Raw genomic sequence first — 13423 nt, 5'->3', positions numbered from 1 at the left:
ATCATTTTACTTTTTTTTATTATGAGTGATAAACAGATATTAGACTCCTTCCAATAATCAATTGTTGTGTACAAGATAACCATATCATTGAATGTATCAAGTTACAATTATTGGAAAAAATAAAAAAAGAATTTAGTATGAATTTTTAGATGGTGTAAAATTCACTTGGAATTAGAGTTTGGTTAAAGATTGTTTGGCTCTCCTGTTTCTCAAAAATAAATTATCTAAAAACTTTTTGATTTTTTATGGATCTTTCAAACAACGTAGCGCTGTTTTAATCGACCCAGGGGCTTCATAAAACCTGAAATACCGGTTTTGTGAGAAACCCTAACGACCGCAGTTTTCCTGGCTTTGGAAAATTTTGATTTTCGTATCTTTTTTTTTTCCCTTTAATATCTCACCATAGCCACGACCAACACCACCACTCTGCCAAAACTATCTCCATTTTTCTTTTTCTTTTGCCATCTCAAAGATGGATTTAAACAGAAATAAAACTCTTTTCTTTATTTTATCATTCATCCAAACCACCAATCAATAAAAAAAAAATATTCACTCTAACACTGCTAAAACCTGGCTTCGCAAAATCTTGGTTTATAGAAATAATTCTAATAAAACTTTGGAGTCATACGACCCCTAAAGGAAGATTTGTTTGGGTCAACATGGGTAGATTGAGTTGAACCTGCTTATTCAATTACTACCAAATCCAAACTTATAATTTGAGTTGGGTTTGTCATGCGTGATGCCCTATTCAGAAATTTGTAGTTTGAGGCTTGGCTCTAGTCCCTTAACCTGCTCTTTTCTTGGATTCGAGTCTCAAAGTAGTCACCGGATGGGCCTAGCTGTAATAATCCTCTAGAGCTCGTTTGGTTCGTGGGAAAAAGAGAGAGGAAAAAGTATGGTCTACAGAAAAGTAAAGAGAGATGCCTCTTATTTGGTTGGAGTTTTCAAAAAAGAGACGGAAAAGTTGTATTTTGTGAGAATATGATTCCCATGTTTCATGAGAAAGTCTTTCCCATGAGAAATATGAGAAAGTTACTTTTTCGTGATCCGAAAATTGAAACATTTTTATTTTTTTTCCAAAAAAGTTCTTCAGCATCAAATCAAGGATCCTTATTTGATCCAATGCATTAAAGACCTAATTTTTATTAAGGGTATAATAGGAATTACACATAACTTTTTCAGAAAAATGGATGGTCAACCAAACATAAGCACTCTGAAAATCTGTCACTTTCTAATGGTCAACCAAACATACCAAAAGTACTTTCTTAAGCATCATCTTCTCAAGAATCTGCTTCTCAGGAATCATATTTCTATGAGAAAAAATACTTCCCGCAAACCAAATGAGCCCCTAAATAAATCTTGGTCGCCATGGCCATGCCACTAAACGAGGAATCACATTACATCATCACATTCAGCTGCCATGGTCCATCACATTGATATTTATAGCGTTAGAAGCTCAGGATCTCTATGATGCACGTTTTGCACCGTAGAGTACAATATTGCACTTGATCCACCATTAGGAGATGGATAGCTATCCATCTTGTACTGCAGATGGCATACAAGATTGTATTGCTTGATAGCTATCCATCAGAATCCGCGCTCTATACATAAGAGGTCGTATGCTGAGATTTGCTTGCCATGAAATTTAATGCACTGTTACGGCATTGCATCCAAGCATCATCCTCTAGTCTCCATCCCCCAATATTCACCTCGCAATTCGCTGATCAAATCAAATGCAAATGATTAGCACAATTATGGTGTTAATGGAATCATGGGAAAGCCATATTCCTGTAGTTACTGCAAGCCGTTTCTTTTTTCTTAAAAAAAGAAGAAAAAAAAAAGTTTGCCTGCTGTAACGGAAATCCGTGGAACCTCCAAATGTCGCCCCCACTTTGTTGTTCTTGTGGATGGTGGTATTTCTCAGTTTCGCAGACGCCCAACCTCGCAGGCTACTTCACAGAACTATTTCGGCCGGTGGAAGTGGTCACCACTCACTAGTGACGTGGAAACCTTCCTGTGACCCGAATACCCTTTTTTTTGGCCAGCATTGCCTTCTTTGTCCTCATACTAAGTCTCCCAAGGCAAGTGGAGACCATGCACACTGCCACAACATCTGGCTTTTTCTTTTTAAAATTTTGTTAATTAGCTTAACGTTTTCTTATATTTAGAAATGCTCAAAAAATAAATTTTTATGAACTTTTTTATTTAAATTATTAAGTTACTTTTTGGTATTTTTTTTGAAAATATTGGCAGTTTTAGAGTTTTACTTTATTTTGTAGCATCTGAATGCTTTCTGGATACTTATCCAACCAATCGGCTTAAAAATGCTAATTGTCTGATTCGTCCTTCTTAAGGCAAAATCATTGAAAGAGCTAACTTGGATGTTCACTATAGCATTAATTAATTTATTTATGCATAAGCTTTGAACAAGCTATACCAATAAGTCCATCTCTCTATAAGGAAAACCTATAACGCAAAAGAGTAGCTACCCATATGCATAAGTTATATATATAGGTATGAATGAAAATTTAGGATAAAGTGAATCATGATAGTTTAATGGTTTGTATGAAACTATGAGTTGGAATTTGATAAAAAATAATGATAGATGTTTTTGCCAAGTTGAAAGAGGGCTTATGTATGTTGTGTATATCATATTTGAATTAAATTAAAATAGATAGTTCATTTATGAAAAGCCATTATCATGTGCTAGCTTAGATGGATGCCTAGGATTAAAATGTACATTCTATGGATGGTTTTCAGGCTTTAGTTACAGAATACATCACTTTAAGACTAAGGTATAATCATACAAAAATGTGGTTTACACTAGTAAACGAAAAAGATACACAAGTTGTTGTAACCGAGGTAAGTTGGTTGGTTAACATTGGATGTGTATAATGCTCATGATTGGAGGTTATGGATGGGTGTTGGAATGTCATTTATTGACATTTAGGATTCCAATTTCTTAAAGAGTTTAACTTCTATGGAGATTTTAGAAGCTTGCCCTCTTTCTTCTTGTCGCATTTGATTTCCTTGCTCACATGGGTAATCATACAAATTCTAATAACGAACATCTTTTAAGGATTTGCTTTTTTATAAGGTAAATAGAAGATATGAATGGCAACAATCAAGTATATTCGAAACCATTATAGCAAATCTTAGAACTAACGGTTCTCATGGCCCAATTATAATGTTTGTATATTACAAATATAAGCTTCTTATGACTTTCTGAGAATGACGTCAAACCTAAACACTCGTAGCGCTATTAACATGCTCCCTTTCCTAAGTAAACAACTGCATAAATTGATTAGACTTTTCGATATATCTAAAAATAATCACAAGAATTTAGTCGAAGGATTCCAATAGTGTAGATCTTATAAATAAGAAAGTTGACCAATAGTTGAGGTATTGGTCAATTAAAGCAACACTGAGACACTCCAAGCTTCCCTGAGCTCCACCATAGATATAAAAGTTTATACGACCATGCATACCTTGTCATGACAATTATGCCCCAATAGTCTTAAATTAGAAAATCATGCTCTGATATTTTCTTATTGAGAAAAAAAATCAAAATTTCTTCAAAGTAGTTGGGTAGAGGAGATATCTAGCATAAGTGATTATGAAGGTAGAAAAGTCCTAGAAATAGCTAGGCAAATTGTCCCCCCTTGTAATCCTAGGTTAAAAATCCAGCTATAAAATTATCTCCTTAGAAAAAAGAAAAAAGATCCAAGCTAACCATGAAGTAGTTAAGGGTAGAGGGCACAACAATAAGGGAGGCAGAGGACTCGAGAGAGACTTAAGTATTCTGGCCGATCTAGTCACCCATCTGACTTTTGCCAACCTATACTTGCATTCTTTTGTGCTTAGGAGCTTGGATTTTTTCTTCATGAGAACGGGATATGAAAGTTGTGGATGCATGATTTAACAACTCTTAGTACATCATTCTTTATAATCATGCTTGGAGTTCAAAATTCAAAGGATCTGGTTTTCTTTCCCCCCCATCTATATCAACAATATTATTGGAATATTTGTAGAAGAAGAAAAAAAAACAGGGAGAAAAAGAGAGAGAGAAAAGTGATTTTATTTTTCTGTCCTTTCATATTCGGTATATCTTAGAGGTTATATATACTCGTGTACAGACTTCATTCATGAAAAATAATATAGACTGATATAGAATCTCATTAATAATAAAAAATATTACAAATGATACAGGTTGTCATGTGATTTCTAAAATTACTCTAATAAAATAATGCTAATAAAGGAAACTAATATAGGTTGACACAGAATCATGCTGATAAAAAAAATATTATAAATAATGGCAAGTTGTTACGTAATCCCTAAAATTATTCTAACAAATATATTACAATCACCATACGTGATGATGTAGAACATTTTCTTGCATACTTGAAATTTTTTTTGTTTATACTATATGGACAATTTGCAAGCTAAAAAATATGCACTTTAGTATAATGCCCGTTTATTATTAAGCAAATATTGCAATCTAGATGATTTATGTAAAAAAAAATTATTGTCATTTGTTAGATGATTTGTTTACATAAGACTGGAGTTGAGTTTAATGAACCACTTAACTAAAGTAGTGTCTAAATCTTCCACATCATCCAGGCAGGACTGTCTAGTCAATCCTTTATCGGTTAAGGGCTCTTTTGTCATTTAAGTTGAAATAACCACTGGAGTCTTTGGCGTCTTGCCATTTTCCTTACCAATATTCTCGCAATCAGACGAGCAGTTAAAGAAATACAGTCCGTAATTCCTTCCATGTTCTATTATTATATTTTAAATAAAAGTTTTTAATATATATATCATAAAATTCCATAAATAAATAAATTGCCAATTACATATATATGTCTTCACCTCGTTGGAACACGGGCCAGCGAGTTCTTTATTGTTTGTTTATTTTTCTTATCGCTCCCTCCCATGGTCCTCTTTAAGGTGATGCAGTGTTGCAGAGAGATGAAGGATTAGATGCTGAGCATCCAATAGTAGAGTAAGTGTCTTCATACACTGAGCAAAATAGCTTTTTTCTGCATTTACTTCAAAAGACAATGAAAAAAAGAGATTTTTAAGATGAGTTGAGTGGATATATGTGGTTTTTTAGGCAGATTGGTGGCAAAGATCTCAGTTTTATGCCTTCTTCGCTGTTATTTCTTATAAAAGAGACGATTTTCCAGATGAATTTCTCGAACGAATGGTCTTCTTCATCTTTGATTGAGAGGGGAGTAGCTTTTGAGGGGAAAAGATGCCTCCTTTTTCTGCCCCTCCTCTACTCTGCCATTGCTGTGGATGTTTTATGTTAAATATTTCCTGTTTCTTATGTTTCTGGTTAAATATAGTAGGGTTTGGTTGTGGTTGTGCTAAAAAGATGTACAAGATACCCACTTTTAACATATAAGTCTGTAGACGTGTGCTTTTCAAAAGGTAAAGGTTTATTATTGGGTTTTCATTCAGTATCTTTTTTCTTTTTGGGTGGATATATGCTTCTCTGTCACTTCTTTTATGGGGGATTTCCCTCCCCCCCCTTCTTGCCCAAGAGATTGTTCCCATAGTTCTTTGTCTGGATGGAAAGCTGCTGCTTAAAATTTTAAGGTTAGAGGGTTTTAAGTCTATTTATAACATAGCGAATAAAACATGTAGTAAATAAAGCACAAGAAATTGAAAAGTTTTCATTCTTCTTCCTCTTTTTTGCTGTTCACCTTTCCTCCCCTTCATCTTCTTCTAAGGGTGGTGGTGGTTATGGTGTTATTTCCATCTTTTAGATAAAAGGTCATTGCTTTGCCAGATCTGTTATTTTCCAGAGTTACCACAGTTTGGATTATTATTTTAAAGTCATAAGTGTTGCTTGGATGAACACTTGTATTTTTTAACTTGGCTTATTTTGGTTATGTAAGCTTGTTACACTCTGCTCTGTAAAGAATCTTCATGGTTATAGCCAACCATGTAGTTCTGTACTATTTTACATGAAAGCTATTCTTGCTTCCATATTCTGGTGGTTCTAGACAAAACTGTTCACTTCCTCTATTCTTAACGTTCTTTTCCTTTCCTTTGGTATTTGCAAGAGACAAACACTAGACAATGGAGGTAACTGAATGTACAAAGATTCTACTTAATCGAATCCAAGATCTCGAGCCGGAGAATGCCACCAAGATCATTGGCTACCTTCTTTTGAAGCATACACATCAAGAAATGATGGAGTACGCCTTTGGACCTGATAAAAGAATTCTTTCTCTGATTAATGAGGCCAAAGCTTATCTCTCTTCATCTCCTAGACCCAACACTTTGAGTCCTATGCAGCTCCTTCCTGATCAGCCACCCCAACATACGTCCCCTCCTCCCACATGTCCTCGGTCATTCTCTTCTCCTTCAAGCTTTCGTGTCCCAGCTCCATACTGGGAGCCTCATCTTTCAGCTGATCAGCAACCACCTGTTCCCAATTTTGACCTTCTGCCTCCTTCATATGCTGATTTTATTGGAGGCCCCATCACCAAGGCGAGTTTATCGGCTTTGAGGAACAGTTACATCCTATGAACCTCTTGGGGTCTGATTTATCTGGTAATTACTTCTACCCGGAGGTGGCATTGAGTGGAGATTTGGGTTTCAGGACAAGCTTGAGATCACCTCCTGCTTTACAAGAATTCCCTGTCAAAGCTTGCCATTATTTTAACAAGGGTTATTGTAAGCATGGTATGAACTGTAGGTTCTCCCATGGTCAGATCATCCCTGATGGATTATCCTATAATTATATTCCAAATTTTAATGAGTTGGGTAATGAAGACCAAGCTTTTCTGCCTGGGTCGCTGGAGAGGTTAGAAATGGAGCTCATAGAGATCTTGAAATCAAGGAGAGGGATGCCTATTTCTATAGCCGCATTACCCATGTTGTATCTTGAGAGATACGGGAAGGTGCTTCAGGCTGAGGGGTACCTTACTGAGAGCCAGCGTCATGGGAAGGCTGGTTTCAGCTTGACAAAGTTGCTTGCCCGACTAAAAAGCATTCAGCTTATAGATAGGTACTTTGTTGCTCTAGCACGGCTGATTCTTGGTGCTTCTGGTTTCAATATTTAGTCCTACTTAGATAATGTGTGTGTTCTTCAATTCTCTTGGACAGAACCTATTCTAGTGAAAGATAATATAAGAGTATTATATATTTTTTTTTTACTTTAAAATGTCAACAAAATATGGTCATAATTGAATTGCAGACCACATGGGCAGCATGCGGTGGTACTAGCAGAAGAAGCTGCAAAGTACATGGAGTTACAGGAATGAGAGAAGTGATCAGGGAGCATCACTTGCCAGCTCTCATCAAATTTATCTTACTTTCCCAGCTGAAAGCAAATTCACAGAGGAAGATGTTGTCAACTACTTCAGGTATCCTCCTCCTCTTCCTCTTCCTTCTCGAGAAAGTTCAAAGAAGCATGTGAGTTGTGTTCTACAAAAACAAGATTGCTGAATGTTCCCTCATATTGAAACAAGTTTCCTACATTTATTGGGTACTGCCTTCTGTATCTGATCAGGCAGTATGGTCCCGTTCGTGATGTGAGAATTCCGCGACAAGAGAAACGAATGTTTGGGTTTGTGAGCTTTCACTATCCGGAAACTGTAAAACTTATTTTAGCAAAGGGAAGTCCTCATTACATTGGTGGCTTCCGTGTTTTGGTTAAGCCTTATAAGGAAAAACCAAAGCCCGCTGACAGGTCAGTATCCAGTGCCACTCGACTGGTTTCTTCTTTCATGATATTGCCATGTTGTGCAGCAAAACAACTGACTTTTGCTAGATTAGCATTATGTTAAGGTTCTTCTGTCTTCTATTCTTTGTTCTGGATTTTATTGGTTAATCTTTTTCCCCTCTTTAATCTTCTCTCAGTCATTAGGGGAAATCAGTTGTCAAAAATCAATCTTTTCCCCCTGTGCTGTTACTACACGCTACAAGTTTTCATCTATAAGACTTCTGCAAATACATATATAGTCCTGGTGAGCCAGAATGATAAGAAAAACTCAAAAAATAGTCAAATCGGTTTGCAGCTACAATAATGCAGTAGTGTAGCCATTCCCACTGGTTCTGTGGGGTATTGGGTCAACAGTTGTTTGAAGTGCTTGTCTTGGGGTGGAACAAGGAGAGTTTCATGAGATTCGCATTTTGGAAAATTATTTATAGAGGAATGGTAGCTTAATGTCCTGAGATTCACTGTAAAGTACACATAACGATTGTTGAACTTTCATTCCTATATAAAGCCCAGAGTGCATTTTTTTTTTGTGATATATTTTTCGATCAAACCTGTAATAATCTCCTAAGTTATACAATTAATAGTATGCTTATCGCCCTTAAAAATTTCTATGCATCATCATGTGTCTCGTAAATTATAAAGATGTCGACCTCTGAGTAGTGCCTGTAGCTTTACCACCATGTATATCAGGAAGCTTGTAGAATCTTCCTGGCATATTGGGCTGTTGCTTTCATGTGATGTAGATCACGTACTTCCATGCTAATTGATGATTTTTTGAAATTTAAAGTTGGTAATATTATTCTCTGCTGTCTGCTTTGTTCATTTATTTCATTTAAAATCTAAAAGCATCTATATCTTGGCAAATGAATGCATTTATTTTAAGAATGCATTTTGGGTAATTGTTGGATCTGCAGTTTTAAACTCTTTCTTTCATGTTGTGAGTTGCTGAAAGGGATGAAAACAATGTATGTATGTATGTGTCTATATATGTGTATGTATGTGTCTATATATGTGTATCAGGTTTTGTATTACCTGGCAAGAAACACTTATCAAAAACAATGTTTTCTAAAGCATCTGGTAATATTATGAAAACATTAGTCATCTTTGTGGGTTCAATTTGTAAATCTGACTATACCTTTTTCCCTTTTAATAATTTTCTGATGATTTTTAGATGTTTTACATTTGCAGAAAGTATGCTGAAAAGATGGAGCTTCCAGCATATTATCCTTATCAATATCTTGAAATGGATCTGGGTACAAATGCAGGTGCGGAGGATTCACCATATTTGGTCATAACTGCTATCTTACTCTATTTGATATTCCATTCTTTCTTTATTTCTTTTTGTCCTCCCTGCCACCACCACCTATATCTCTCTCTCTTTGGAGGGAGGAGTATCTCTGGAGCATGTATAAATTCTCCACCTCTTTCAGTGCCAAGATTATGTGATGGTTCTGGACCTTTAAAAAAGCAACTAATTGAAGAGCATGAATATGCAATTGAACTTGAGAGAAGACGCCTCCTTGAGCTGCAGCTAACCCCTAAGCAACCGATGCTACATCCGGACACTGGTAATAGGATGGATGAACTAAACATTCCAGAAGGTGAAAGCAAAAAAGAATATTCTGTTATTTCTCAAAAATCAAATTTTGCTTTATTGATAGTGTTTGCTTTCTCTTCATAAAACATTTCCTTCATGTAATGCTCACAAAGCTCATTTTCCTCTTTGGCAGTTCATATCAGTAATATGCCGATTGTTCTAAATAATGGCTCTACAAGTGATGGCACAGCTACACAGACGAGCAACAACTACAGTGAGCAAGATAAGTAAGTGAATAAGTTGGAAAAATAAATTGAAGCATGATGCATAAATATTTCAATAATTTCCACTTTATTTTCCCATTAATTTGGATTTTCCTTTTCCTTTTATACTGATCTGTGTTTTAGATTTGGACCACGAAAAGGCTGTAGAAATTGTATCAGTTATCATTATTAATGAATTAGGACGACCAATGTCAACTTTGTTTTGGACTTGCTCTGAGTTATAATGCCTATATTGCTACCGCATTCTGCGCAGAGATACTCTTGCAATTTTGTTTGAGTCTGTTAAAATCAGGGAGGTACATTGGTTAATGATATTTTACCAGTTGGTGAATCTTGCCTTTCTTTTTTATATCTCATTAAGGCTCCTCTTTAACTTTAAGCTGCTATTGTATAGTAGTACGCTATATAAACTCAGCGCTCTTCCTCCTTAACTTACATTTGTATGTGTATTCTCCTTTGTAGTGGTCATATCGAACTTCCAGATAGTCCTTTTTCATCACTTGGCTAGGAAGCAGCATTTCCACAGCTATATAGAGAAAGAACCGCAGAGGGCAGAGGACAGTTAGAGGCAGAATGCTGTGTACCAGTCTGCTACAAATTGATACAGAAGTTTTCTTTTTCGCAGCAGTAGAAGCTTCCTCCACTTTATGCTTGTGAAGAAGGCGGCAAAGACAATACAAAAGATACAAGAATTGTCATATACTCATCCCTGTAAATCACAGAAGCAAAGTCTTGATACTTAGGAGAAATGTAAACTAGCGAACTCTATTGGAATAGAGTAATCAGTGAGCATAAATAGTTCAGGGATCAGACTGAAGTTGTTGAATCACTTCTACATATAGCGGATAAATTACACCAAAGAAGTAGAATATCCTAGTATAGTTCTATCTGTAAGCAAAGATATTTTCATATTTTGTTAAATAAATCAAATGTCGAGTAAGGTTTGATTTTGTTCATGGTGTGTCTGGATGTCATGCATGTTTTTTGATCTCTTTACATAAAGCAGTATAGAAGCCTATGATTGTTATTAACTGTGGCCACCAATTATTTTTGCTATGAACTCAGTTTTGCATAAATATGTTTGCTGTTTGCATGCATTATTTCATGTGCTGCATTTGTTGATGAGGTCATTTATTATGTTTAAATAGCTGGATATTTGATGAGCTATTATCTTGGTGTTGCAGCCAGTTGTTCCATTCAAGAATCAAATGTTACACTAGTAATTGGAGGATAAGGACCTTCCTTTTTAAAAGAAATCTTCATAAGCTTTTTCAGCTTTCCTTTCTCTTGTTCGAGCATGTATTACTTGACTCCAACCTTCAGTTATTGCTTCTTTGTTTCATTCTTTTAGTTAATTGAAGGACATGTTGGCTTGCCATATTGTTAAGTTATGCTTCAAAAGCACTAAAGAATCCTAAACATTTTGTTTTCAGTGATTTGAGGAACATCAGGCCTGCTTCGCATTTCCAGTGAAACAAACTGATCTCTCGGAGTGTCTTTTATCTTCTTTTTTGTGAAATTTTCATTATTTTGGTTTCTTGTTATCTGCCATGTTGCGAGCTACTAAACCTGGCTTCTCTCCATTTTTAATTGTTCTTTTATGTTTATAAAGCTAATTTTTTTACTGCTGCTCATTTAAAAGAGACTGATTACATATATAATGTGTATCCTTGTGTCGACACCATGATCTCCTAGATTTTAAATTATCTGACTTTAACGAATTCATTTGCTAAATGTTTCTAAGTTGGTCAGTTTGAGCCTATCAAAGTTGCACCCTTCTTTTGTGTTACAGAAGCTTAAATTAAAGAACAGACCTTCAAAAATCTTCTCTCTGACTCTCTTTATAATGCTTTGGACATTCTTTCAAACTTCTGAACATTCCTACCAAGAGTCCTCAGTAATCAGGACTGAGGCTCAAACTCAGAAACTAGTTTGGGAAACAGTTCATGCTCTTGGACTGGAGTCAAAAGAATGACCTGTAAAATGCTCATAAAGCCTCCTTTTGTCAATCCACCAGACACACCATGTGCTGTGCACAAACTTCGCTGGAAGGCACCACACCACAAAAAGAGGCTTTAAGGGGAGAAGATCTCTTTAAACATTAGGTGAATGGATGAGAGCGTGTTGGAAAAAAGGTAAAGAACCATGCAAGTATGCAACTTGGAATACTAATATTGTATTCACCCCCACAAATAAGAGGGTTTGAAGGTGGCATGAGAACCTTGAGAACACTTGGGACCACTTCCATGTGAACTCCTAATTGCCACATAATTCCCTTAAAAAAGTGGGGATAGATGGTATCCATTAGAATTGTGGTCCCTTGTAGGGTAATTGAGATCGGACAGCAACACGGCATGCAAGCCACGATGGGCGGCTATGATCAAGACCTTTGCTTATTTTTGGGTCTGTAGGACCCATATCTGGCCTGCAGTTGGCTCTTTGTAACACGAGCCGGTGCACCGTGTCGCGATCATGGACCCATGATGATGCCCATTTGTTGGTGCCATTGCTGTCTTCTATTGAACTCATTTGGCTCAAATCAGCGACGACAGCCGTCCAATGCTGATTGAAAGACCAAATTCTGTCTTATTTGTGTATGGATGGATAGATAGTAATCTAGTCCCTTTCATCTTTCCATCTAAGCTAGGTTCTCCACCTCCCTATCCCCTGTCCGTTTCTTGCCAGCAGGATGGCAATTGGCCAAAGACTAATGGCTTTCTTTAGCTCAGTAAGATGTTTAAGTTATGGAAGATAAGGGCAGGAAGTTACATTGAACAGGCTTGCTTCGAATCAGTCACTTTAAAGTTGTGCAGATGATATTTTTATTATTATTACTACTAATTACTTATAAATCAGATGTTACATATTTAATTAACTCTTCTGGTACCTTCATCAATGGGATTTGTTGACAATTGCAGACAGCAAAAGGATATAGGTCCAATTGGATGTATTGTACTATGATTTAATGGTACTTAATAATTTTATATTTTTAAATTATAAAGTAACTTGTACAACTAGGTGTTTGCTCCTGAGTTTTAATGAACCGAATCATTAAAAAAAAATTGGAAACTTTCCTACTGTAAAGCTATCCTTTGGCAATTCAAAACCTCGTAAGACATCTAGACACTGAAATCTGAAGATATGGAGGATAATAACAAAATTGTAGTTTTGCTACTACAAACCTCCAATCATCAGGGGAAAAATATAAATCTTGAAACGCAGCCTCTTAACTCTTAAGTAGCTGCAAAACACTTTGAAAGATTAGTAATAGAGAATATGACACATCAGGCACATGAATCTAGTAGTGATAGCAATGTGTATACAAGTTTCTCTTGTAAAAAATATTCATGGATGTTATATGGGCTTGTTTGGATGTTTTTGCTTTTAAATGTAATAACCCAGCATCTCACTCAAAAAGGCTAGCCAAAGGTTATTATTTAGGTTCCTTAATCCTATATAAGTACCCAAGATCTAGCCAATGAATAACCAATTTGAAACTAAACAAACGCTCGCACAAGTCCTCACATACTCTCCCATTTAAACTTTTGATATCCTTGCGAGGCTAAGGATCAAAATCCATTCAAATCCAATCACGAACACGACGATCAGCTCGTAGTCAGCTCAAATATACTTATGCTGCAGCATTTCTTAGTCTACATGGGTCATAGGTCGGGTCTGCTCTGATACCATTTGCAACAATTCTGGACCTCACCCAAAATGATTAGTCGGAAGATATTTTTTGAATTTTTTAGTTCTATATAAGTATCTAAGATCTGTCCGGCGAATAACCGATGTGGGACTAAACACACACTCACTAAGCTCCTCACAAAAAATCTTAAAGATGTTAGAAGCCACCTTTTAGAAGGA

General features: G+C 36.0%; 1 protein-coding gene across 1 annotated transcript; it reads left to right on the top strand.

Annotated features, from left to right (window-relative positions):
• The first annotated feature begins 4875 nt into the window (after positions 1-4875).
• LOC120108079 (zinc finger CCCH domain-containing protein 18-like) lies at positions 4876-10352 on the top strand. Its single transcript, XM_039121625.1, is given in 9 exon segments — positions 4876-5002; positions 6072-7021; positions 7211-7270; positions 7272-7379; positions 7526-7705; positions 8924-9000; positions 9166-9336; positions 9466-9559; positions 10019-10352. Coding segments are annotated over 8 exon segments (1221 nt in total). The 5' UTR covers positions 4876-5002; positions 6072-6536; the 3' UTR covers positions 10065-10352.
• Positions 10353-13423: the final 3071 nt, after the last annotated feature.

This window comes from Phoenix dactylifera, unplaced genomic scaffold (assembly GCF_009389715.1).
Source record: "Phoenix dactylifera cultivar Barhee BC4 unplaced genomic scaffold, palm_55x_up_171113_PBpolish2nd_filt_p 001164F, whole genome shotgun sequence".
NCBI classification, from domain to species: domain Eukaryota; kingdom Viridiplantae; phylum Streptophyta; class Magnoliopsida; order Arecales; family Arecaceae; genus Phoenix; species Phoenix dactylifera.
Note: the sequence above shows the minus strand (reverse complement) of the source record. Positions and strands in the feature narration are given on the sequence as shown.